Raw genomic sequence first — 27,703 nt, 5'->3', positions numbered from 1 at the left:
GGGCCAATAGCTGGTGGGATGGCTGCAATAGCTGGAGCTCCCATTGGTAAACCGGGTATAGGTTCCGCCTCCTCTTGCTTTGGTGATTCCCATTGGAAACACAGTAAAGGAGGCATGCCGGGAATTGTAGTCCCCTCAGGAAAGTAGCGTCTTGATCAGTGTGGCGTGGTTCTGTACCTTGGGAGGAGATGAATGGGAAGCGGCCAGCGGAGCCTGGCCCAGCCCGGGTGGGAAAAAAGGGAAAGAAGGAGGTGATGGCGGAGTTTTCGGACGCTGTTATGGAAGAAACCTTGAAAAAGCAGGTGGCTGAGGCCTGGAGCCGCAGGACGCCGTTCAGTCACGGTAACCGGGTGCTCTCAGGGAGGGGCCGCCACGCAGGGGTCTGGGGACCTCTGAAAAAGCCCTGGGACTCGCGCGCAGCCCTGGGTAGCGGGGCCGCCAGGGAAGACGCTCTTGGAGGACTTTGACCACCTTGTATCCTCCTGCCTCGGCTGCTGCTCCCTTTCACTCCAAATTCGGTTTGAATTTAGAAATGTGAGAAAAGGGAGAAATGGAGGCCGGAGAGTTTTGGGAAGCAGAGGGTATGCAAGTGATAGTTGCATTCTGGAGTCACAGATTACTGAGTTAGAATCCTCTCCCCTGATTGCGCGTCGCCGGGCAATGGAATTAACCTTATTGAACTTCAGTTGCTTCCTAAGTAAAATGGGATAGTTCATAGTATTTACGTCAGAAAGTCTGTGAATGGGAGCAATACACTAATGCTTGCAAGCTTCAGTAAATGTTTCCCTGAGTAAGGGCCAATACACATCTGGACAAATACGGGAGTAGCTGATGTCATTTCTCCTGCAAGGGCGTTGCTCGGCTGTCCCAGGAGAGTCTAGCCAGGGCATTTGTGGCGAGCTGCCAGCTCGGCTCCCTAGTGTACTCGTCTCTACGCGCCTGTAGTTTGACTCCATGTTGTATGAAAATAAACGCGCGTTGACCAAGGAAAGGAGCCTACGTTGAACGATTCCAGCCTCAGTTTTAAATATCACCTTATGTGTTCAGAGCTCTGCTTCATGCGCCAGGCATCCCCTTCTAGAGTTTGCCGTAATTTCTCTTTCGTTGTCAAGTGCTTTGAAGAGGTGAGTCCTGGGTAGGCTGGATGCCCATAGAAAACGATGGCGTAGTGTTAAAGTGCAGGCTCTGTTCTCTCAGTTTCTACATCTGTAGGATGGAGAGAGTGATAATGTCTCCCTCAGAGCTGTTGAAAAGATTAAATGAGATAATGGGCCTGGGACATGGTAGGTGGTGCTGATGATTACAGGATGGGGATCTAGCCAGCTGGAAGCAGCGGGTAAATGTTGGGGTAGAAATCAAGGAATTAGAGGCGGTTATGCCTGAATTGACCTGAATTTTTTTTTTTTTTTTTTTTTTTTTTAAGTACAGTAGGTAGTAAATGCCTCTGACAATAACTTAGGAAAAGAAAAAGCAGGGAAACTGTTGGCCAGTATTGCTACTCTCATTTAACATGCTACCCAAAGTTTGAGGGAAATGAATTAAGAATCTAAAATACATTCAATTCAATATGTAATCATTGAAACACATTTTTAAAAAAGAGTAGGAACCTTGATTTAGTGACATCACCCATCACTCATCTCAAGGACTGTGTTGTAACCATAGTGTATTTAAAAAGTAGTATTTCATGGGTAAAGAAGAAAGGTCAGAGCTTATGATATTTTCCCCAAATCTTAGACTTTAAGTATTAGGTTCCCCAAAATTCATGACCATCCCCTTTCGTATTAGCGGTGCTGTGTTACTTGGGGGTCAAAAATACAAAAGGAAAAAAGCCATAGATAATATTTTCCTTCCAACAGAAGTCATTGTCATGGACATGGACCCTTTTCTTCACTGCGTGATCCCAAACTTCATCCAAAGCCAAGACTTCTTGGAAGGGCTTCAGAAGGAACTGATGAACTTGGACTTCCATGAGAAGTATAATGATTTATATAAGTTCCAGCAGGTATTTATTCCCCTGCCACATTAACTCTTCCAGCTCAGAAATTCACTGTCTCTGAAATCATTCAATACCTTTTGCCTTGAGGTTTTAGGATGGGTTTGCCTTGAAGGGTCCTTGCACTGACATTGTTAAGAGCATGCCTTCATTTAACCAAGCTTACTGAATGTTAACTATATGTTAAGTGCTGTAATTATTATATGGAAGCCTTAGACAGTGCCTGTCCTGTAAGACTTCAAAATCTAGTGTTTTAAGTGCAGGCTCTGTACTCTCAAAGACTTCTCAGTTTCCTCATCTGCAGCATGGGGAAAGTGATAATGTCTTCCCCAGGTACACAGATTTCTATGGGTCTCATGGCCTTGCCTCCTCTTGGATGTCTAGTAAGTGTCTGACTCTTGAGTCCAAAACTAAACTCCTGGTCTTCTCTAAATTTGCTCCACCTGCAGTTTCCCCATCACAGTTAATAGCAACTTGATCTTTCCAGTTGCTCAGGCCAGAAGTGATAATAGGGGTGAAGGTGATGGTGATAGAGATAGTGAAGAAACAAATTAAGCCGATGAGTGAATATGTATAAACAAAGGGATTAAGTACATGTGGGTAAGTGGTATGATGATGAAGAGAGTTGTACGTTGGGAGACAATTGCCATTTAAGATTTTGAGTTCGGGCTGGGTGCAGTGGTGCATGCCTGTAATCCCAGAACTTTTGAGAGGCCAAGGCGGGTAGATCACCTGAGGTCAGGAGTTCGAGACCAGGCTGGCCAACATGGTGAAACCCTGTCTCTACTAAAAATACAAAAATTTTCTGGGTGTGGTGGCACACACCTTTAATCCCAGCTACTTGGGAGGCTGAGGCAGGAGAATTGCTTGAACCCGGGAGGTGGAGGTTGTAGTGAGCCGAGATCACATCATTGCACTCCAGCCTAGGCAACAAGAGCAAAATTCCATCTTGAAATAAAATAAACTTTTGAGTTCATGTTTTTGTTTCAGGTGGCTTGCTATATTACAGTATGGTCTACATTGCAGTAGGGCAAAGAGTTAATATTCTTTTTTTTTTTTTTTTTTTTTTTGGTGGACAGTTTAATTGGGCAGAAAAGACGATCTCTTTTTTGTTTTTTTTTTAAGGTTGGTTTTTCTACCCTGGAAGACACAGCCTAGTCTAGGTATAGAAATACAGGTCATTGGTTTCCCCAGTTTGGGGGTATATCTTTCAGTGCATGGAGGATGTCACTCTTAGAAATCCTTTGTAAACCTCAGGGACATCTGTGCTTCAAGTTGGGAAAAAAAAGAAAAAAAAAGACAAATGAAAAGGTGAAGATTTTTTTTTTTTTTTTTTTTTGCATTTTCCCATTTTATTTTATCTGGGATAAGAGAGTAAGTAACGAATTTCTCTCTCTTATTCTTCTATGCTAGAGCTGATTGGTCAGATGGATATATCCTGACCTTCCCCAGATCTTTCTGTCTTTGGGCCTTATACACATGACTGAATTAACCAGGATAAATACATGAAAGATATGACTCTTAATAATTCAGAAAGCTGAAAACTAAACTGCTTTCCATGGTAAGGTTGCACAGTTGCCTGCTATCGTAATTATCACACACTTGGCCTCTTGTTGATTTAGGGCCATATGCATCTGATTACTAAAATTGAAACATCAAAATAGTTTTTACTTAATGCAATTTGGAAGATTAAATATACTGGAAGAGGGCCCAGTACAGTGACTCACGCCTGTAATCCCAGCACTTTGGGAGGCCGAGGCAGGTGGATCACCTGAGGTTGGGAGTTCGAGACCAGCCTGACCAACATGAAGAAACCCCATCTCTACTAAAAATACTAAAAATACAAAAAATACAGGGTGTGGTGGCACGCACCTGTAATCCCAGCTACTCAGGAGGCTGAGGCAGGAGAATCGCTTGAACCCGGGTGGTGGAGGTTGCAGTGAGCTGAGATTGCGCCACTGCACTCCAGCCTGGGTGACAAAGTGAGACTCCACCTCCAAAAAAAAAAAAAAGAAACAAAAACTGGAAGATAAAAGGCAAAATAATAAAAAGAGCCTTGGGTGATTGAAAAAAAAAAGGAGCCGCCATTACTTTGGATCCACATGGAAGTTTGGTGAAACTACTATGAATAATTTTTACTGTTAATCTCTGTTAGACAGGAACTCTTCACCCTGACAGTAGATGTAAAACCTGGTTTCATTCTCCTGCCCCTTTAATCCTCATCCATGCCCTTTTCTTTGCTTGTGGTATGAATTGACTTGATAATTGGGTCTCTGACATCTTCCAACTCCCACAACCAACTCTGTCATTAGGAGTTGCCCAATATTCTGTATTTTTTAAAGTAAGCATTATTGAGTGCATAATTTATGCCATGCTAAGTGCTTTATATTTATTCATTAAATCCTCAAAACAATCCCATTACTATACCTGTTTCACAGTTGAGGAAACTACATTAGTTTTTCTTTTTCTCTGGATCATTCCCTTCAACATAACAAAAAGAAAAAAAGCTGTTAGTTCTTATCAGAAGAAAAAACAAAGTTCTTGACCTAATTTTCCCTTCTGCTACCACCCAATTGCTGTGCTTCTCTTGACAGCAGAATTTCTTATAAGAGTTGTCTGCACTGTGTCCAATTCCTCTCCTGTCAGTCTCTGGTAAGCCCATTTTAATCAGGCTTTTGCTTGTACTACTGCACTGAAACTACACTTGTCAAGGTCACCCATAACCTCCATGTTACTAAATCCGATAATCAGTTTTCAGTTCTTCCTTGGCTCATCAGCAGCATTTGACCTACTATATCACTGTTCTTCCTGGAGACATTTTTTTCACTTTACTTTCAAGTTACCATGCTCTCTTGGTTTCTCTTCTTCCTCAGTGGCCATTTCTTGTTAGCTTCCTTTGCTAGGTTTTCCTCTTCCACCTGACTTCTTAATGATAGAGTACTCTGCATCCTAATGCTTGGCCTCCTTCCCTAGGTACACAGATTTCTGTGGGTCTCATGGCTTTGCCTCCTCTTGGATATCTAATGAGTTTCTGACACTTAAGTTCAAAACTAAACTTCTGGTCTTCTCCCTCTAAATCTGCTCCACCTGCAGTTTTCCCCATCACAGTTAATAGCAGCTTGATCTTTCTGGGGGCTCAGGCCAAAAAGGAGGTCATGCTTGATTCCTCTCTCACCTTATATCCAGTCCATCATGAAACTCTGCTATCTCCACCTTCAAAATACAGGCAATGGCCACATGACATTTTCTGTCAACAACAGATACAATAGTGGTCCCATAAAGTAACACCTATTTTTACTGTACCTTTTCTATATTTAGATATGTTTAAATACACAAATACTTCCTATTGTATTGCCTGTGGTATTCAGTAGAGTAACATGCCAGGTTGTTTGTAGCCTGGAAACAATAGGCTATACCATATAGCCTAGGTGTATAGTAAGTTCTACCATCTAGATTTATGTAAATGCACTCTATGATGTTGGAACAACGGTGAAATCACCTCACAACAAATTTCTTAGAGTGTAAATGACATGCCACTGTATATCCAGAGAAGCCCACTTCTTACTACTTTCACTGCCAAAGGCCAACACCAGGCTCAAGCTCTCTGTGTCTCCCAGGGATTATTCTATTAGTGTATCAACCATTTTCCCTTCTACTGTTGCCTGCTTAGACAGTCGCTGAAGTCATTGTATTTTTTTAAAATGTAAATGGGCCCAAGATAATTAAAAATGTGTTCCCATAAAAACTTGTACACAAATGTTCATAGCAGCTTTATAATTGCCAAAAAGTGGAAACAATTTAAGTAATGAATAAACAAAATGTGGCATACCCATAGAATGGAATACAACTCAGCCATTAAAAAGAATGACGTACTGATACTACCACAACATGGATGAACCTTGAAAACATTAGGTTAAGTGGAAGAAGTCAGATGCAGAAGGCTATGTATTATATGATTCCATTTATGTGTAATGTCCAGAATAGGTAAGTGGTTGCCAGGAGCTGAGGGGAGGAGAGAAGAGGGAATGACTACCTAAATGGGCACAAGGGTTTCTTTTTGGAGTGCTAAAAAGTTCTGAAATTAGGAAGTGCTGATGATTGCCCAACATTGTGAATATACTAAAATCCAGTGAATTATACACTTTCAAGAAATTGAAATTATGTGGATAATTATGTGTTAGGCAGATATTATCTTTAAAATTGTTATTTCTCAAAAACTCCAATGACTCTGGTTTTTTTTTTTTTTTTTTTCTTTGCTTCAGGAATCATCAGGTGAAGCCTCTCATTTCTTTTCTTTTTTTTGTTTTTGAGGCGGAGTCTCGCTTTGTCGCCTAGGCTGCAGTGCAGTGGCCGATCTCAGCGCACTGCAAGCTCCGCCTCCCGGGTTTACACCATTCTCCTGCCTCAGCCTCCCAAGTAGCTGGGACTTCAGGCGCCCGCCACCTCGCCCGGCTAGCTTTTTGTATTTTTTAGTAGAGACGGGGTTTCACCGTGTTAGCCAGGATGGTCTCGATCTCCTGACCTCGTGATCCGCCCGTCTCGGCCTCCCAAAGTGCTGAGATTACAGGCTTGAGCCACCACGCCCGGCTGCCTCTCATTTCTTTAAGTCAAAGCCAAAGTACTTAAAATGGCTTTAAGTCCCTTATTACTCTTTTTTTTTTTTTTTTTTTTGTACGGAGTTTTGCTCTTGTTGCCCAGGCTGGAGTGCAATGACGAGATCTCGGCTCACTGCAACTTCCGCCTCCAGGTTAAAATGATTCTCCTGCCTCAACCTCCTGAGTAGCTGGGATTACAGGCATGGGCCACTACGCCCAGCTAATTTTTGTATTTTTAGTAGGGACGGGGTTTCACCCTGTTGGTCGGGCTGGTCTCAAAGTCCTGACCCACCCACCTTGGCCTCCCAAAGTCCTGGGATTACAGGCGTGAGCCACGGCACCTAGCCCCACTATTGCCTTTTTGGCCTCATCTACTACTGCCCTCCCTCTCCATCTCTGCTCTTGCAATAGGTTGAATAGGCCAGGCATGCTTCATGCTCAGGGCCTTGAATGCTTTGTGCCTTGATATTCCCTTGCCACACTTTCCAGCCTCCTTCAAGTCTTTGTTTCACCTCCCTGAAGTCTACCTTGGCCAACCTATTTATAATTGCAAACCACTCTCCAGGCTGAGCACTCCCCATTCTTCTTTCCCTGGGTTTCTTTTTTTCCCTTATGCACTTCTCACCATCTTTATACTAATCTGCTTTTTGTGTCTGTTGTCTATCTCCCTCAACAGGTGTAGAAAGTAGACTATAAAAACTTAAGTATTTGTTTAATGAATAAACCCAGAGAGTAATAAGTTGGCAAGTCACAGACCCATCCAATGGAGGGGCCCTGTATTAAACCTAAGCAGCCTGGCTTCAGAGTCGGGGCTCTTAATGACAATGCTAGGACCAGAACACTCACTAAACAGCTCTCCTTTGTGTGTCTCTTATGTGAAGGAAATCCCTTTTTTTCTCTCTTTTCATGATCAAGTCTGATGATTTGAAGAAGAGAAGAGAGCCTCACATCTCTGCTTTAAGGTAAACAATCATATTTTTTGGGTACTAAATATGTGCCAGGCAGAGTAGTAAGTGCTTTAAATGTTACAATATTGTGTATGTCATATAATTCTTGTTGACATTGTTAACCCACTTTGTAGAGGAGGAAGGAGACCAAGAAATTGAGTTTACATAGCTTAAAATTAAGGGAGCTAGCATACAAACCTAAGTCCGTCTGATTCCAAGACCCAAGTTCTGAGTGATAAAATGCTCAATCTTGTTAGTAATCAAGGAAACAGAAGTTAACACTGGAGATACCATTTTTCACACATTAGCTTGGTAAGTATTAAAAATAAAAACTCTAGTGTTGACAGATATAGATAGATACCTTTATACACTGCTGCAGTCTTTCTTAGAAGATGGTTTTATTTATTTTTTTATTTTTTATTTTTGAGACGGAGTCTCGCTCTGTCGCCCAGGCTGGAGTGCAGTGGCCGGATCTCAGCTCACTGCAAGCTCCGCCTCCCGGGTTTATGCCATTCTCCTGCCTCAGCCTCCCGAGCAGCTGGGACTACAGGCGCCCGCCACCTCGCCCAGCTAGTTTTTTTTTTTTTTTTAGTAGCGACGGGGTTTCACCGTGTTAGCCAGGATGGTCTCGATCTCCTGACCTCGTGATCCACCTGTCTCAGCCTCCCAAAGTGCTGGAATTACAGGCTTGAGCCACCGCACCCGGCCAGAAGATGGTTTTAAAAGATGTATCAGAACCCTTACAAGTATGCATATCTTTTTGTAGAATAATTTCACTTATAAGAATTTATCCTGAGGGCCGGGTGCGGTGTCTCCCGCCTGTAATCCCAGCACTCTGGGAGGCCGAGGCGGGTAGATCACCTGAGGTCGGGAGTTCGAGACCAGCCTGACCAACATGGAGAAACCCCATCTCTACTAAAAACAAAATTAGCTGGGTATGGTGGCACACGCCTGTAATCCCAGCTACTTGGGAGGCTGAGGCAGGAGAATTGCTTGAACCCAGGAGGCGGAGGTTGGGCTGAGCCGAGATCAAGCCATTGCACTCCAGCCTGGGCAACAACAGCGAGACTCCATCTCAAAAAAAAAAAAAAAAAAAGGAGTTATCCTGAGAAAATAAGGATATGCTCAAAGATTCCATACAAGATTATTTATTGTAATATTGTTTATAATATTGAAAAATTATATACAAATTTTATGGCCCATGGAGATTTAAACATAATAGTACAAAACATAAAGTGGAAACTCTACAACCATTAAATATGATACATACGAGTTTTGACACATGAATGTGGTAGTTATCTATTTTCTCAATTCTAAGAAACTTTTAACATTTTAACACCTCTGGGATCTAGTGCCTCACACAATCACTTTTGTGTCCTACTTTAATTGACAGCATTTTTTTTCTTAGTAATATATAAAATAATGATACTTAACACATTTTTGTCAAGAGAAAAAAAATAATACACACAATTTGATGCTTTGTTGTTTTTTCTGACCAGTGGATTCACATCACACGATCTTATTTTAAAAAGAGATACACACACCTACATTTGGGTGTCTGTGTGTACAAAGTAAAAGATTTGGAAAAATAGAGTATTTAACTCTTGCTAGTAGGAATACAGATTTTTTTAACAGTTTTTTGCTTACATGGGATTTTTTCCTAGTTTCTATAATAAGTATATGTTGCTTTGTAATAGCTGTTTTTCATCTATATGATACAAATTATTCTCATTATATATTTTTTCTCTGCAATACTTCCATGTATTATAGGCAGCTTGCACAGTTTATTCTAAATCCTGAAGTATTGCTTGTGTGTTAACTGTAACACATTATGTTTCATATTTACTTAGATTTTTTCCCCCTAAAGAAAGATTATCATGCATTAAGGCGTTATCTCCTTAGTTCACAACACCCCTCTGCTAAGCATTTCATGTGGGACTGAGTTACATTCCACACCGAAGGCTTACAGCCAGATGGTGAGCAAGCTGCAACTCCTTAATCATTACAGAGAGCTGATCTTTTTATTTCCCACTTGGGTTCTGTGAGTTCCTTCATGAATACAATTAACAAATGCTAACAATGACAGAAAATAAGCCCGACCTTGTGACACTTTCATAGAATGAGTAGAAGAGCTTTTTCTGGAATTTGTGAAAGCTGATGTTACCAGTAAAGGATTTAAGACTATTAGTTGCTTAAAGTATCACGACTTGAAGAAATACTTCTCACTCACATTATCTGAAGCCTGGTTCAGCAGTTTGCTATCCTGACCCATTTTATATGATTTGCAACTCTGCCTTTAAAAGTTATATGGACTGACTGAGCACAATTATTTTATGGAATGTTCTTTAAGCTTGTTCACAGCTGATAATGGAATTTTTTGGTTTGAGTAGTATATAATACAAAAAGGTATTTCATAATGAAACCTTAGAGATCAACCTGGAGATTTGATATTTAGTTATAAACAGGACAGTTCTATTTTATGGGAATTTCAGTTATGTGCATTTGGAGTAGGATGATCCAAAAAAATATTAAGTATCTTTGTAAGCGTAATTTGAACCAATGTAAATCTTTTAAAAATGTTTTTAATTCCTCAAGGTTAGTAATAATTCATAATTTCAAAGTTGATTGGTTGAGTGAGTTATAAATTGTGTTAAGAGATTTCTACATGGAGAGCCAGTTTAGCTGGTAAATGGAAGCGTTCACCATTTTCTATTGGTATCCTGTTAGCATCAGAACTTCTATGAAAAATTATACTCATTATTATGCATTTAATTCAACACTCATCATTATTGCCATTTAAAGTTGTTTTAATCTTCTAAAACAGTGCCACCCAAGTGTTCATTAAATGGTGGTACCAGTATTAGTGCTTGTGATTTATAATAAATGTATATTTGGTCTTGGTCTCTATTCCTGGCACAGACCTCTCTGACCTTCTGCAAGGGAAGAGGGGTTGGAGGTTGAGTCAATCACCAATAGCCAGCCACCTAATCAATGATTCCTTCGTAATGAAGCCTCCATCAAAAACCCTAACCAAAGGAGTTCAGGATTGCTGAACCCATGGAAGTGCTGGGAGGGTGGTGTACCTGGGGAGGACATGGTGTGGAAACTCCACACCCCTTCCGCATACCTCACCCTATACGTCCCTTCTGTCTGACTGTTTCTCAGTTGTATCCTTTTATAATAAACTGGTAATCTAGTAAACAAACTTATTCTGAGTTCTGTGAGCTATTCTAGCAAATTATCAAACCTAAGGAGGCAGTAATGTGAACCTCCAGTTTATAACTGTTTGGTTAGAAGCATATGGGTCACAACTTGAACTTGTAATCAGTATCTGAAGTGGGGTTGGGGGAGGGGGCACACTGGGGGCAGTCTCATGGGACTAAGCCCTTAACCTTTATTAACCCCTGGTAGAAAGTGTCAGAATTGAATTGAATTTTAAGACACTCAGCTGGTGTCAGAGAATTGGACAGTGTAGGGGGATAAGCCCACACATTTGGCATTGGAAGTGAAGTAAAGTGTGTAAAGAAAAACAGTTGAGGCCAGGTGCAGTGGTTCACGCCTGTAATCCCAGCACTTTCGGAGGCAGAGCCATGCGGATCACTTGAGGTCAGGAGTTGGAGAGCAGCCTGGCCAACATGGGCAAAACCCCATCTCTACTAAAAATACAAAAATTAGCCAGGCGTGGTGGTGCACGCCTGTAGTCCCAGCTACTCGGGAGACTGAGGCAGGAAAATCGCTTGAACCCAGGAGGCAGAGGTTGCAATGAGCCGAGATCATACCACTGTACCCCAACCTGGGCAACAGAGCAGGACTCTATCTCAAAAAAAAAAAAGAAGAAGAAAGAAAAGAAAATATAAACAGTTGAGCTTTCCATTTTAGTGCTGAAAAACTTGTCTGAAAACCAGTAACTTGGGCTAGAACATTGGTGTGATGGGTTGTTATGACAAAGGCCAAACTGCTGCCTTGATAGGGCATACTTTAAATTTAGGAGAAAGAAAATACTGAGAAAACATGAACCATTAGAACAAAAACTAACAAAAACAATGTAGATAGAGATTTACATTTATTTTTCTGGGAACATTAGACTTAAACTATGCAAATTTGAACTGAGAAACATTTCTCAGAATGTCTCAGATGTGATCTGAGAATGGATCTCTTGAATACAATGTGATCTCCAGGAAAGAAAAGTTGTGGCCTAGATCCAAATCGTTGTGGCCTAGATCCCACACTGTGGCATAACAAATTATCTTTTGTTTACATTTCTAGGAAAATTCTGTTTGAAGATTTCCGGTCCTGGCTTTCTGATATTTCTAAAATTGACCTGGAATCAACCATTGACATGTCCTGTGCTAAATATGAATTCACCGGTAAGGAAGATAAAGACCTGGTGTCTATAAGATTTAAAGGCTTTAATTCAACATGAATGGAGAGATGGTATCTGTGCACCAAAACATTCAACTGAATGTCCCTGCAAAGCATCCGGATCTTCCTGATAAAGACCCAGTTCATAGACAGAAATACCTACCTTATTGGAAGGCATAAGCAGTGGTTGTCTTTCAGAATATGATGAAAGCTACTGACCATATTTTCAGCAAAATCCCCATGACATACATACACACCAACTGTACATAAAATATCAAGAAATTCAGAGTGATATATAAACTCTATTCTTAGACTTCCTAAGGAACAACCATCTCCTTCAATGCTATTTTCCCTTCTCTTTTTTATTTTGAAGGCAATAAGTGAAAGCATTCTTAAAGGAAAAAAAAAAATCAATATTGTAGGTATATAGTGTAAAACCATGATAGCCTTCTTCACCTTCTCCCTGCTCCCTCTTCTCTTCAGAGGTACCCATTGTCACCAGTTTGGGGTGCATCCTTCCATTTCCCTTTCTGAGCATATAAATGTTTTTTTTTTTTTTTTTTGGATACAAGCTTGGTTTTTCACCCAGAAGGAAAAGGTTTTTTTCTTTTTTAAATTTTACTAAATAAAATAATCATTTGAGTGTGCTCTCATACACTGTCCTGGAAGTATAGATGGCTCACAACTTTTAGAGGATGACTTGGTGATACATAGGATCATAGGATATCTTCATTTACTGCCATGTTTTCTTTTTTGTTTTCTTTTTTGTTTTTTTCGTTTGTTGGTTTGTTTTGAGACAGAGTCTCCCTCTGTCACCCAGGCTGAAGTACAGTGGCACGATCTCAGCCCACTGCATCCTCCACCTCCCGGGTTCAAGTGATTCTCCTGCCTCAGCCTCCTACGTAGCTGGGATTACAGGCATATGCCACAACGCCTGGCTAATTTTTGTATTTTTAGTAGAGATGGGAGTTCTACCAGTTGACTAGGCTGGTCTTGAACTCCTGACCTCAAGTGATCCACCTGCCTTGCCAAAGTACTGGGATTACATGTGTGAGCCACCATACCCAGCCAGTATCTTTTTTTTTTTTTTTTTTTTTTTTACTTTGAAGTAATTTCAGACTTGCAGAAAAGTGGCAAGCATAGTACAAATAATTTATTTTTTCCTGTTTTACTTGAGAGTAAGTTGTTGGCATGATGTTCTATGACCCCTGAATACTTCAGTAATTTCTACGAGGACATTCTCCTACATGATAATCATAAACCATCAGAATCAGGAAATTAATGTTGATGCCTTATTCAACATCAATGGATTATCTAATCCCCAGGCTCCATGCAGGCTTCATTATTTGGTCCTTTATAGCAAAAAGACCCAGTCCAGGATTGCATGTTGCATTTAGTTATAATATTGTCTCTCCAGCGTCCCTCAATCTAGAACAGCCCTTCCATCTTTCCTGGACTTTCATGATCTTTATGCTTTAGAAGACTTACAGATGAGTTATTTTGGAAAACTTTCCTCGGTTTGGGATTGTCTGGTGTTTTCTCATGATTAGATTCAGGCCATATGTTTTTGGCAGGATTACACAATTGATACTGTGTTCTCACTGTATCAGGTGGTGCATGGTTTCAGTGTGTCACATGATTAGTGATATTAACTGTGATCACTTGATTAACGTGGTGGCTGACATCAGGTTTTTCCACTGTTCTTTTTCTCTATCGGTATGTATTTTGTGGGGAGATACTTTAAGATTATGTAAATATCCCATTTCTCATCAAATTTTGATTTGCTTATTTTAGCATTCTCTGATGTTTCTTGCTAAATTATTACCATGAAGGTTGCCAGATGGTGATTTTATAACAATAATTTCTCTACATTTATTGTCATTCCACTCTAGAGAAGACATTTCTCCTGATATATTTATTCATTCATTTGTTTACATTGGTATGGATTTATGGATTGCTATTTGTGTAATGAGCATGTTATCAGTTACTGTCATTATATTGATGCTCATACTGTCCCTGATTTATCAAGGAGAACCCCTTCAAACTGACTTCTGTGTCCTTTTGCTATGTCCCCATCATTCTTTTTTTTTTTTTTCTTACTTTCTGCAAAACAAGATTTTCCATGCCAAGGTCCTAGAATGACCTGGAGTTGGCCATTCTTCCAAAGAATCCTGGTTCTTTTTAGTGAAGAATGATACTTAACAATCAAGATCTGGACTCTTAAGTGTCTTTGCTATTAGGGTGTCACTGCTCCCAGACCCTTTCAGTGTGAAGAAGTGGTGAATATCTGTATGCATGTACATATACACATGGATGCACACACATACATTTACATTTGGAGTGTATTTCTTTTTTTTTTTTTTTTTTAGACTGGGTCTCGCTCTGTTGCCCAGGCTGGAATACAGTGGTGTGATCTTGGCTCACTGCAACCTCTGCCTCCCGGGTTCAAGCGATTCTCCTACCTCAGCCTCCTGAGTAGCTGGGATTGCAGGCATGTACTACCATGCCCTGCTAATTTTTGTATTTTTAGTAGAGATGGGGTTTTGCCATGTTGGCCAAGCTGGTCTCCAACCCCTGACCTCAGATGATCCACCTGCCTTGGCCTCCCAAAGTGCTGGGATCACAGGCGTGAGCCACCAGCATGCCCGGCCTATATTTCTATATACAGATATATAAAACTATAGATATAGGAAACTGAATTCACATCGATTCTTCAAGTTCCAATTGAACACCACAGGATTCATTCTAGATTTCTGCATTTCCATATTTGTAACTCCATTCTTGAGCAGTGAAAAACCTGGCTCCCATTATCTTCAATGTATTTATTCATTTATTGCAACAATTCCTCCACGTGTAATTGGTTGCAGTTCACCATAGCCTTCCCTCCCTCTCAGCCTGCACAGATGCCTATCTTGCTAGCCCCACGACATGGCTTTTAGAAGTTTCCCTCATGAAATTAATGGGAACAAGTGCAAAAGATCCATGTACAATAATGTTCATTAAATTAGTCTTTATAATAGCTAAGAAACAGAAACAACTTAATTAACAATAGGAAATCTATTAAAGGGGGGAAGGAGGTAAGTTCATAATCCATATAGTGGAATAACTACAGCCATTAAAAGTGATGCCAAGTGTGTATATTGACAGGGAAAGATACTTGCCATGTAATTTAAAAAGCAGGCCACAGATAGCTACTGCTGGATGCTACTCTTTTAAAAAAGTAAATACATATATGCAGGAAAAATACTGGAAGATTATATGTAAAAATATTGTTCATGGTTATATCTGGATCTATCTAATTATGTGCTCTTTAGAGTTTTTAGAATTTTCTGTATTGACTTATTTGTTTACTTATAAAAGAGGAGAATTGTCATTTTAAAGCTGGAAGACCTTTAAAGCTGGAGCGGACATTACAGTTGAATGTCAGATGGACTGATATTAAATGCAGAGTCAGGTGTCAGCTGGTCACTGTCTGCAGGGATCTAAGGTGTGCATTAAACTATTGCAGATGCCCTGCTGTGCCATGATGATGAGCTGGAAGGGCGCCGGATCGCCTTCATCCTATACCTGGTTCCTCCCTGGGACAGGAGCCTGGGTGGTACCCTGGACCTGTACAGCATTGATGGTAAGATAAGTATAAGTGCATGCACTTCACCACCAGTGGCCACTTCTGAGTTAAAGCTGAGTTGATTCAGTATCATGTTCTTATCTACAATGTCTGTACTCCTCAAAGGAAGTGGAAGCTATTTATTATAGTGACTACCTCAAGGGGAATAAATGCCAGCCCTGACAACCACCTCTTTAAGTTAGATTTGAAAATGACTCCAGAGATCAATTAGAATCCATTTAAGATGAGAAACAGTCAGACTGAGCTTCTGAATACTGATTGTGGAAGGGTAGAGTACATACAAAGCTGCCTGTGGCTATGAATCTGCCAGGACCAGTCCATTTGACAGAAAGTCAAGGTTTTTTTGAATGTCTAGCACCAGAAGTTGACTCCAGGAAACTTTGAGAACTTATTCCAGCCCTTCTCAATAATAGATGGATGGTGTAGTAAGAACAGATGCCACGTAGTCAGACTTGCAAGTATGAGTGAAACAGATGGAAAGGGCAGTATTTCAGGGTCTGAAGGGCACATCAAGATGCCCTCAGAAGTTTGGAAATTGTCAAGAGTAAAATGAGGCAGCCTGGAGGTGGTTAATGGTAATGAACCACATTTATGGATGTGTTCTCTCCTGGTGCAGAACACTTTCAGCCGAAGCAGATTGTCAAGTCTCTTATCCCTTCGTGGAACAAACTGATTTTCTTTGAAGTATCTCCTGTGTCCTTTCACCAGGTAAAGATTGTAAGCCACAAATAGAGTACCAAGGATTATGCTTTTTAATCACCCATTATCCAAACATGACAGCTTCCTGTTAGACTTGTTATCCGATGTTGTTTTAATGCTTAACATGGAGGACCCTGAAATTAATGTGCATTGGCAGTAATCCCCCTTATTCTTCGTGTTGATGTGCTCCTGGGCTTGTCCTTTCAGGTGTCTGAAGTCCTGTCTGAAGAAAAGTCACGTTTGTCTATAAGTGGCTGGTTTCATGGTCCATCGTTGACTAGACCTCCCAACTACTTTGAACCCCCCATACCTCGGAGCCCTCATATCCCACAAGATGTAAGAAGAATTGCTGATATCCTTACCTTAGGAGTTATAGCATATCATTTGTTTCTCCGATTTTAAAATTAGCTGTTCCTTTTAATGAAACTGTACCTTGAGCTTGCCCCGTCCCTTTCCACTTCTCTTTTTTTCTTCCTTTTTTTTTTTTTTTTTTTTTTTTATGACAGAGTCTTGCTCCATTGCCCAGGCTGGAGTACAGTGGTGCGATCTTGGCTCACTATAACCTCCACCTCCTAGGTTCAAGCGATTCTCCTGCCTCAACCTCCTGAGTAGCTGGGATTACAGGCGCCCACCACCATGCCTGGCTAATTTTCGTATTTTTAGTAGAAACAGGGTTTCACCATGTTGGCCAGGCTGATCTCGAACTCCTGACCTCAAATGATCCACCCACCTTGGCCTCCCAACGTGCTGGGATTACAGGTGTGAGCCACCGCAGCGGGCCTCCACTTTTCTTAAGTAAACTTTTGATAGTGTCTTTCTTTTTTTTTTTTTTTTTTTTTTTTTGAGACGGAGTCTTGCTCTGTCACCCAGGCTGGAGTGCAGTGGCCGGATCTCAGCTCACTGCAAGCTCCTCCTCTTGGGTACAAGCCATTCTCCTGCCTCAGCCTCCCGAGTAGCTGGGACTACAGGTACCCGCCACTTCGCCCGGCTAGTTTTTTGTATTTTTTAGTAGAGACGGGATTTCACCGTGTTAGCCGGGATGGTCTCGATCTCCTGACCTCGTGATCCGCCCGTCTCGGCCTCCCAAAGTGCTGGGATTCCAGGCTTGAGCCACCGCGCCCGGCCTGATAGTGTCTTTCTCAAGCAGAGTTTCCCAGTACTTTAATAGGAGAAACTTATGAAGTGAGGATTTGCATGTATTTTATTAGTGTGAAATGATGTAAGAGCAAAAGCAATAGGAATTATTAACTCACATTTTGCATCTGCTGCCTTTTCATAAGCATGAGATTTTGTATGATTGGATCAACCCTACTTATCTGGACATGGATTACCAAGTTCAAATTCAAGAAGAGTTTGAAGAAAGTTCTGAAATTCTCCTGAAGGAGTTTCTTAAGGTAGGTAGGCTTAGCGTATGTTGTTCTGAATATTTTGTTTGGCATGCAGTTTTGCTTCCTGAATGGGTGCATAGGCATCACTGGGGAGTTTTTGTTTTGTTCCTGATTAGAATGTTTATGTCATTCCCATCTTCAAATGAAATACAGAAATGATGATAACACTAACAGTATCAGCGGTGTGCTTAGTGGGTTAAGAATCCCTTGGGTATTCCTCAGTTCTCTAGAGTCTTAAACACACACACACACACACACACACACACACACACACAAAAGCTTCCACCCTGAAAAGGAGTTGTGTGTAGTTACCTTTCTATTCATCTAATATGGTGCTTCTTATTACTTTTAAAAATAGATTACTAATAGAGCAATATCTGTTGATGAACGTTTGACAGTGATGAGGCAGCTTGTTATAGTAGAAAGAGATTAGAAATCAGAAGACTGGCTGGGCGCAGTGACTCACGCTGTAAACCCGAGGTGGGCAGATCATCTGAGGTCAGGAGTTCAAGACCAGCCTGGCCAACATTGTGATACCCCATCTCTACTAAAAAAAAAAAAAAAAAAAAAAAAAAAAAAAAAAAAAAAATTAGCCGGGCATGGTGGCATGTACCTGTAATCCCAGCTACTCAGAACACTGAGACAGGAGAATCACTTGAACCTAGGAGGCAGAGGTTGCAGTGAGCTGAGATTGTGCCATTGCACTCCAGCCTGGGTGATGGAGCAAGACTCCGTCTCAAAAGAAAAAAAAAGAAAAGAAATCAGAAGACCTATTCTCATGCCCTGGCTCTGGTTTTACTAACCTGGGCAGATCACTAAATCACTCTGGGTATTTATTTTGTCTTCAGTTAAACTGGAATTCATACCTGCCTTGTCTTTCTCACAGAGTTGTTGTGAAGGCCAATAAGATAACTTTTGCTGGCATGGCACTTTACAGTGGGTCCCATGGAACCATGGTCCCAAGAGCTATTCCTCCAAGAAAAAAGGTTGAGAGACTCTACATCCTGTCTCTCTCTAGGAATTTTATAGCTGACATTAGCATATTAAGATTTTGAGAAGTATTATAGTAAATAAACTGAATACCCTATTCAATTGAGTTTACCTAAACCATGCTATGGGATCTTTCCTTTTTCACACAGTTATAACGGATAGGACTGCTTGGGAAACTGCATTAAACAAATAAATGGAAAGCCTCTTGTGGAGAATATTTTAATAGATTAACCAGCTTCCTTGTGTCGTACTTAACTTTCTGAATTTGAAATGGTTATTAAATTAGGGGCCTAGAGAATCTGAATTGTTATACAGAGATTGTCATGGTAATGACCTTGATTGTAATGCAGTTTAATTTTTTTATCCTCACAACATCTTGTGAATTGTATTGTGGTCTGTATTATGATCCTCATTTTATAAACGCAGCAGTTTGGGAGGTTGAGCAGATTGACGTAAGGTGTATAACTACTTAAGAGAATGAGCCACAGTGGCACTCAGATCTCTTGACTAAAGCAAGCCGATGATGTATCCAGTCTTCACCCTGGCTTTACCACAGCAGGAGTAGGGGATCTTGCATGAAAGGAGTGAGAGTCGGCCAGGCGCGGTGGCTCTGGCCAACTCCCAACACTTTGGGAATCCAAAGGCGGATGGATCACCTGAGGGTCGGGAGTTCGAGACCAGCCTGACCAACATGGAGAAACCCCATCTCTACTAAAAATATAAAATTAGCCAGGCGTGGTGGTGCATGCCTGTAATCCCAGCTACTTGGGAGGCTGAGGCAGGAGAATCGCGTGAACCCAGGAGGTGGAGGTTGTGGTGGGCCGAGATCACGCCATTGCCCTCCAGCCTGGGCAACAAGAGCGAAACTCTGTCTCAAAAAAAAAAAAAAAAGAAAAGAAAAGAAAGGAATGACAATCAACTGCGCCTTTTAGGAATTAGCCAGATTGGTGTTTGGCAGAGCTGCTGTACCTGCCAAACCAGTGTGGGGTAATAGGGAGATCTGCTGACTGCTGCTTTATCTGCTCATTTTCTAGCCTGAGAAATTCGCAAAAGTCTGTGAGGCCTTGGAGCATGGAGATGTGGAATGGAGTAGCCGAGGTCCCCCTAACAAAAGGTAGAACCCGTCATCTGAGATATTTGCTTCTACATTCAGCACCTATAACTTTTTTTTATAACTAGTAAAATGACAAAAAGCCTAAAGGAAAAATACACTGAGGTGATGACAGGCAATTCATGAAAGAAAGTCAAATAACCAACAGGAAAAAATATACAATCATGCACCAAAGCTCACACCCAATAATAGGACACTTGCCCTAATGATGTTTTGTTCTCAGGGACATCCAGTAGCAGGATGTCCTAACCAAATCCTAAGAAAATCTCACTATTGTAATAACTTGTGCTTTAGTAAGCTGTGCCAAGATTTAGGAAGAGAGGTACAAAGCTAATGATCAGCTTTTATCCCATGAGTCATTTTACATCTGTGGCTCTGCTGAACAACTTGACATTGCTGTTTTTCAGGTTTTATGAGAAAGCTGAGGAGAGTAAGCTTCCTGAGATATTGAAGGAGTGCATGAAGTTATTTCGCTCTGAGGCACTATTCTTGCTGCTCTCCAACTTCACAGGCCTGAAGCTTCATTTCTTGGCCCCTTCGGAAGAAGAGATGAATGACAAAAAAGAGGAAGAAGCCGCTGATAGCACTGAAGAAGGGACTAGCCATAGTCCTCCTGAGCCAGAGAATAATCAGACAGCCATCAGCAACAACAGCCAACAGAACAATGACCAGACAGACCCAGAGCCAGAGGAAAATGAAACAAAGAAAGGTAAGCTGTTGTTAGGATTTGTCCTCACTTACCATTAACCATTCACCATTCAAACATGTATTCATTCAACAAACATTTACTGAGCATCTACTGTGCCCTAAGCCCTATTTCGGGAGCTGAAGAACAAAACAGACAAGGTCTGTGGTCTTTGGGAGCTTACATTCTGGTAGAAGAAGACAGAGATTAAATATATATACAAACAACAAGAAAACGTCAAGTAATGATAAGTGCTATGCAAAACATTGTAATAGGGTTATATGACAAGAAATGACTGAGTAGGCCGGGCACCGTGGCTCACGCCTATAATCCCAGCACTTTAGGAGGCCGAGGCAGGCGGATCACCTGAGGCCAGGAGTTCGAGACCAGCCTGACCAACATGGCAAAACCCCGTCTGTACTAAAAATACAAAAAAAAAAAAAAAAATTAGCCAGGCATGGTGGTGAACGCCTGTAATCCAAGCTACTCAGGAGGCTGCGGTGGAAGAATCACTTGAACCGGGGAGGAGGAGATTGCAGTGAGTCGAGATTGCACCATTGCACTCCAGCCTGAGCAACAGAGAGAGACTACAACTCAAAAAAAAAAAAAAAAAAAAAAGAAATGACTGAGTAGCCTCTTAAATAGGTGATCTAGAAAAGCCTCTCTGAGGAGTGCCATTTAAACTCAGATCTGAATGTAACAGCCTAAGAAAACTTGCTTGAATTTGGACAAACAAGTAGAAGGAAATTATTACAAGTAGAAGTTTAATCATCTGCAACCAATATGGAGAAGAGAGAAATACAAGAAATTTAAGAGGTAACACTCCTGTGAAAATACTGGCACCATTAACCAAGTAGCGACAAATTCAGCTTAGATGTTTCAGCACTTATTACTATGTCAGATGAGAATATCTGTCACCCAGTTTACCATTCCCTGCTTCCACTCAGATTTCTTGAAAACCCTGTGCAGTTAGGAGAGCAAAGACAAGGGGTGGATACTTGGGGAAACAAAATCAGTGGTTTGAGATGCTAACTGAAAGCAACATAACTCATTCTGTGGCCTTCCAAAACCGACTGACCAGTCACTTTGGCCACTGCAGATATTTAGAAAAACCAGACCCAGGTGGCTTTTTCTGTGCTATTTTAATACACAAGGTAGCCTTTCTTTGAAAGATTAGTTTTCCGTGTTAATTGATACTGGCATTTATGCCCAGACCCTAAGAGGAACCAGACTCAGTATCCATGGAGTCTCAGTCTCAAAGGGATTTTTTAAAAACTTTATCCACTTCTGTTTGATTTTGTTTTGTTTTTTGAGACAGGGTCTTGCACTGTCACCCAGGCTGGAGTGCAGTGGCGCAGTCACAGCTCACTGCAGCCTTGACCTGGGCTAAAGCGATCCTCCTGCCTCAGTAATCCCAGGTAGCTGGGATCACAGGCATGTGCCACCACACCCAGCTAATTTTCTTGATTTTTTTTTTTTTTTTTTGTAAAGATGGGATCTTGCCATGTTGCCCAGACTGGTCTCGAACCCCTAGACTCAAGTAATCCTCCCATCTTGTCCTGCCAAAGTGCAGGGATTATGAGCGTGAGCCATCACACCTGGCCAAAACTTGTCCAGCTCTATTCCTTTTTTGGTTTCATTTTTATGGGAACCTGCAACTTAGGATAAAATCTATATGGGCAGCCAAAAGATGCTTTATTCCATTGTTGAGCATCTACTGTATACAAGAGGCCTTGGGCCAAAGCAGAGTAGGGAATACAAAAGTGAATGAGAAACGTCACTGATTACAAAGTTTACCATCTTGAATAGAAGCTATAAATCTTGGCAAAAACTATCAAATTGCTGGGCATATGATAGCAGTGCTAAACACTGGCATAGATGGGGCACATCTAGTGAGATAACATTACAGACCTGATAACTTTAAGATGTTTTTAAAAAACTAACACGTCAATTTCAGAATGTTTAGAAAACAAGCAAAAGGAAAATAATCATCTATAAGTGGCTATATTAGCATTTGGAATATATCCTTTCACTGTTTTTTTTTTTTTTTTTTTTTGCTATGTAGACATATACATGTATGCACATATGGGGGGTATATTTTTACACATGTATTTTTAATGTAATAAATAATGATTATTGATATAATGATATTGATTAATGATATGATTTTAATATAATAAACAGAACATATATATTGTTCTGTAATCTTTTTTCCACATAATAGTTCATAAACCTCTTTCTCATCCTTTTACATCCTTTATAACGATAGAACAGGTTTATACACCCTCCTCACTTAGGAAACCCTTCCACCAAAGCAGTTTTTTGGATTTTTGTTTGTTTGTTTGTTTGTTTGAGATGGAGTCTTGCAACAGCCAGGCTGGAGTGCAGTGGTGTGATCTCGGCTCACTGCAACCTCCGCCTTCCAGGTTCAAGCAATTCTGCCTCAGCCTCCCGAGTAGCTGGGACTATAGGTGTGTACCACCACGCCCAGCTGATTTTTTGTATTTTTAGTAGAGGTGGGGTTTCACCATGTTAACCAGAATGGTCTCAATCTCCTGACCTCATGATCCGCCCACCCTGGCCTCCCAAAGTGCTGGGATTACAGGAGTGAGCCACCACGCCCTGCCCACCAAAGCAGTTTTACATGTATCTGCTTTCCAACATAGCATTTCTAGATTTTATTTCAAGAATGTATGCCACAACTGAAAGTTTTGAAAAACACTGTTCTCTAGTATAATTTTTAATGCCTGCAATCTATTGGATCAGATGACCTTAACCAGTCCTGTGTTGAGCATTTAGATTTTTTCCAGTTCTTCACTGTCATAACAAACAATGCAACCATTGTGTCTTCAGAATGCTTCTCAGAAGTATGGTGATACATCAAAGACTGCTCAAAATTTTAAGGCAGTTGCCAAATTGCCCTCCCCAAAACTTGTGTCAGTCTGCACTCTCACCAGCATTGTACATGATGATGATTTCATTCTTCCTAGCAAACTTGTATTTTCTTTTCCAACTTGCTTATTCTTTAGGTGAAAATGGCATTTGCCTATCATTGACTAATGGTGCATGGTTGTATATTTTTCCCTATTGGTTACTTGATTTTTTTTCATGAGTTGCCTGTCATTACCTCAGTGTATTTTCCTTTGGGATTTTTGTCATTTTATCAGTTATTAAAAAAAAAAAAGTTACATATAGGAGTATTAACCTTTTTTTTTTTCTGAGGTAGAATCTTGCTCTGTCACCCAGGCTGGAGTACAGTGGCGTGATACCAGCTCACTGCAACCTCTGCTTCCCAGGTTCAAGCGATTCTTATGCCTCAGCCTCCTAAGTAGCTGGGATTACAGGCACACGCCACCATGCCCAGCTACTATTATCATATTTTTTAGTAGAAACGGGGTTTTGCCATATTGGCCAGGCTGGTCTTGAACTCCTGACCTCAGGTGATCTGCCTGCCTCAGAGGAGTATTAACCTTCTGTTTAACAGGTTGTAATAGTTTATTTTTTAATTTTGTTCAGCATGGTTTAAATTTTATAAAATATTTTAGTAATCAGGTCTATCTTTGCCTTTCCTGGTTTCTACTTTAGGTAATAACATGCTGAGAAATCGCTAAGGTTAGATAAAATAATAATCATGGTTTTTTTTATATATATATTTTTTGCAACTAGACTTCTTTTCCATCTGAAATTTATTATTATAGAGAGAAATCAAACTTCAACTTTTTTTTTTTTTGTGAGATGGAGTTTTGCTCTTGTTGCCCAGGCTGGAGTGCAATGGCACAATTTCAGCTCACCACAACCTCTGCCTCCTGGGTTCAAGCAATCCTCTTGCCTTAGCCTCCCGGGTAGCTGGGATTACAGGCATGCACCACCACGCCTGGCTAATTTTATATTTGTAGTAGAGTCAGGTTTTCTCCATGTTGGTCAGGCTGGTCTCGAACTTCTGACCTCAGGTGATCCGCCTGCCTCGGCCTCCCAAAGTGCTGGGATTACAGACATAAGCCACCGTGCCCAGCCCAAAATTCAACTTTTTTACCCCAAAATAGAGCTGGTAATTTCTGACAATCTTTTATAAGGCTGGATTGGTAGAATAGCACTTCAATCAAAGGTTTGAAAGGAATGGTTTCCCTGTATTGCTGTATCATTCCTAATTATCATTCCCTTACAATCTAACAGTTCTATCAAGGTTATTTTTTAAAGTTGCTCATCCTTCTTTTTTCTTCCTTCTTAGAATCAAGTGTCCCCACATGCCAAGGGGAACTGAGGCGTTGGAAGACCGGTCACTACACTTTAATTCATGACCATAGCAAGGCTGAATTTGCCCTAGACTTAATTCTCTACTGTGGCTGTGAAGGTAAGAGAGTGGAAAGCAAGCAGTGACTTATTCCCCATAGGAGGGGCAGTCTCTTCTGAGGGACCCTTTCCAGCTGAACCAATTCATAAGTAATTTGCCTAGTTCAGAATCTCAGATCACGGGATCTCAAAGTCGAAGGGATTTTAGGGGTCATGAGTTCCAGTCTCCCAGTTCAAAATAGGATTTATATCTGTGACTAGGGAATGGGGAGATGGACCATGCCATAATTTTCCCTTAAGTGTGCTCCCAGATCTATAGATTTTATGTAATTGCCTTTCTGGGAAAATATTTAGCATTTAATTCTCTCTTAATTTTCTTATTCAAAGTTTTTTGAAATAAGTCTGCATTTCAGTTCAACTGTCTCAGGAAATTAGGCATTTAGGGGAAGGGAATCCATGACAAACTAGATGATAATAAGTTCAAGCTCATAAGTCATAGAACCAGTTACTGCTGAACTCCCAGATTGCCCACTGTTAAGCAGCATGGGATCAGTGATTTAAACAGATGATGCAACTCTTGCAATGAGGGCTTTCTGAATGCTATTTGTTTTTCTCTTGTAAGGCTGGGAGCCAGAATATGGTGGTTTTACTTCTTACATTGCCAAAGGTGAAGATGAAGAGGTAAGTTTCTTCTGATAGCAAACTATCCTTTTTAGTTATTCAGAATGCTTTCATTTTTCAAAGACCCAATTTTTATGACCTTTTACCAATATCTTTAGCTAATAAATCTGTTGGTCTGCCAGACAATGGTTCTAATTTCTAGTAGAAAATACTCAACATGGAATAAAGATGCTAAAGGATACTCAGTAAGTATTTATTTTACCCTCCTGAGAAATTCCAAATTAAGAGCCTTGTGCATTGCCACAAATCTTACAATGTATAAGAAATAAATGTAATAGGTAAGTACCTTTCTAGGTATATGCTGGAATAGGGCTTGTTGGAAAATGGCTTGACAGCCACCCCTAGTAAAGGTTCATTCAGAGGACCCCTCTATCCCCAGATTAAGTGCTTGGTATGGAAACCATCTGTTCCATGGTTAATCATCCAAGAGTTGAGAATAAGTTCTATGTTCTGATGTGTCATTGTATTTTTCTTTTTCAGCTGCTAACAGTGAATCCAGAAAACAATTCTTTGGCATTGGTCTACAGAGATAGAGAGACTCTGAAATTTGTCAAGCATATTAACCACCGAAGCCTGGAACAAAAGAAAACCTTCCCAAACAGAACAGGTTTCTGGGACTTTTCATTCATATATTATGAATGATAGCACTGGACAAAGCTGAACAAAAACGTGACCCTTCGTCAGTACTGGGAAGCCTGGAAGAGCTAAGCATGGAGTCAAGGAGAGCTACATGGTAGCTTGCCTGACAGTGTTCTTAAAACTGGTTGTCTTTTACTAGGACTCATAATGACTGTCCTCAACCAAGACCTTGAGCTTGGAGCTACATATCTCTTGATTTAAAAAAAAAAAAAAAAAAAAAAAAAGTTGGCTTTTCTAAAACATTGAGTCCTTCTTTTTCCATATTGGCTTATTCAGTGAATTTTTAACTTCAATCTTTTTTTTTATTGAGGTAAAATATTTATAACATAAAATTGACCAGCTTACCCATTTTTAAATATGCAATTCAGTGGATTAAGTACATTCCCCTTGTCCAGCCATCACCATCATCCATCACCAGAACTTTTCCATCTTCCCAAATTCTGTGCCCATTGAACAATAACTCCCCACCCCCCTTCCCCTAGCAACAGCCATACTTTTTGTCTCTGTCATCAACTTCACTACTCATATTTCTCATATCAGTGGAATCATTCAGTATTTGTCCTTTTGTAACTGGTTTCACTTAGCATAAAGTCTTTATGATTCATCCATGTTTCCAGCGTTTCGGTTTTTTTAGAAAAACTCGTAAGTTATTGCAGCCAGGCATGGTGGCTCATGCCTGTGATCCCAGCACTTTGGGAGGCCAAGGCAGGCGGATCACCTGAGGTCGGGAGTTCAAGACCAGCCTGACCAACATGGAGAAATCCCGTCTCTACTAAAAATACAAAATTAGCTGGGGTTGGTGGCACATTCCTGTAATCCCAGCGACTCAGAAGACTGGGGCAGGAGAATTGCTTGAACCCAGGAGGCAGAGGTTGCAGTGAGCCAAGATTGTGCCATTACACTCCAGCCTGGGCAACAAGAGTGAAACTCTGCCTCAAAAAAAAGAAGGGAAAAAAAAATGATTGCAGATTTTGTTCTTCTCAATCATGCTGGTTTAGAAAATTACAGAGCCTTACATCCTGATCATGCTGGGCCTTAGAATTCTGACACAGTGAGTCATCACATTTCCTCCCACTGCCTGTGGCCTTGTTCCACCATGACTCTCACAGGACAGTGTAGGCTTAGACAATGTGTAGTATTACTCCTTTGGAAAGGGTCTGGCCTACCATCACATGCCCCAAGAAACTTCTGGTTGGTAAAGAAGATAGGCTGCTTATTGCCATGTGTAGTCACTTTCAAGTGCCCACTGCCTTTCCATCCTGGAGTTTTGCTCCGTCGCCCAGGCTGGAGTGCATTCGCGCGATCTCCGCTCACTGCAAGCTCCGCCGCCTCCCGGGTTCACGCCATTCTCCTGCCTCAGCCTCCCTAGAAGCTGGGACTACAGGCGCCCGCCACCATGCCCGGCTAATTTTTTTGTATTTTTAGTAGAGACGGGGTTTCACCGTGTTCACCAGGATGGTCTCCATCTCCTGACCTCGTGATCCACCCGCCTCAGCCTCCCAAAGTGCTGGGATTACAGGCGTGAGCCACCGCGCCCAGCCTGCTTTTTATTTTAAGAGATGGAATGCTAAAAAGCCACATCAGAATGCCAAGAGGCTGTGCATCTTGTTAATTTTTTTCTTGAACTGTTCCAGGGAGTTATATCATAATTACCTATGTGTGGGTATGCATGGGTGGATGAAAGATGCTGTTCTC

At 41.0% G+C, this 27,703-nt stretch overlaps 4 protein-coding genes across 18 annotated transcripts in view; all 4 read left to right on the top strand.

The window, feature by feature from the left end:
- LOC126943908 (metallothionein-1E) overlaps positions 1 to 27,703 on the top strand; it is a 339,166-nt gene that overhangs the window by 150,027 nt on the left and 161,436 nt on the right. The window lies entirely within an intron of this gene.
- The window catches only part of LOC126943900 (metallothionein-2), an 894,508-nt gene that overhangs the window by 722,844 nt on the left and 143,961 nt on the right, over positions 1 to 27,703 (top strand). The window lies entirely within an intron of this gene.
- Positions 1 to 27,703, top strand: part of MT3 (metallothionein 3) — an 892,117-nt gene that overhangs the window by 741,589 nt on the left and 122,825 nt on the right. The window lies entirely within an intron of this gene.
- On the top strand, positions 78 to 26,609 carry OGFOD1 (2-oxoglutarate and iron dependent oxygenase domain containing 1). Of its 2 annotated transcripts, none has more exons than XM_050772992.1 (13): positions 78 to 342; positions 1,857 to 2,002; positions 7,504 to 7,550; positions 11,802 to 11,902; positions 15,406 to 15,522; positions 16,142 to 16,233; positions 16,432 to 16,560; positions 17,505 to 17,618; positions 19,637 to 19,716; positions 20,121 to 20,422; positions 24,627 to 24,749; positions 25,311 to 25,369; positions 25,850 to 26,609. In XM_050772992.1, exons 1-13 carry the CDS (start codon positions 189 to 191, stop codon positions 26,009 to 26,011), a joined length of 1,626 nt encoding a protein of 541 aa, XP_050628949.1. In that variant the 5' UTR covers positions 78 to 188; the 3' UTR covers positions 26,012 to 26,609. The 2 variants fall into 2 exon arrangements, with proteins under 2 accessions (XP_050628949.1, XP_050628950.1); XM_050772993.1 differs by lacking the exon at positions 78 to 342 and adding an exon at positions 936 to 1,124.

The sequence above is a fragment of the Macaca thibetana genome, chromosome 20 (assembly GCF_024542745.1).
Source record: "Macaca thibetana thibetana isolate TM-01 chromosome 20, ASM2454274v1, whole genome shotgun sequence".
NCBI classification, from domain to species: Eukaryota; Metazoa; Chordata; class Mammalia; order Primates; family Cercopithecidae; genus Macaca; species Macaca thibetana.
Note: the sequence above shows the minus strand (reverse complement) of the source record. Positions and strands in the feature narration are given on the sequence as shown.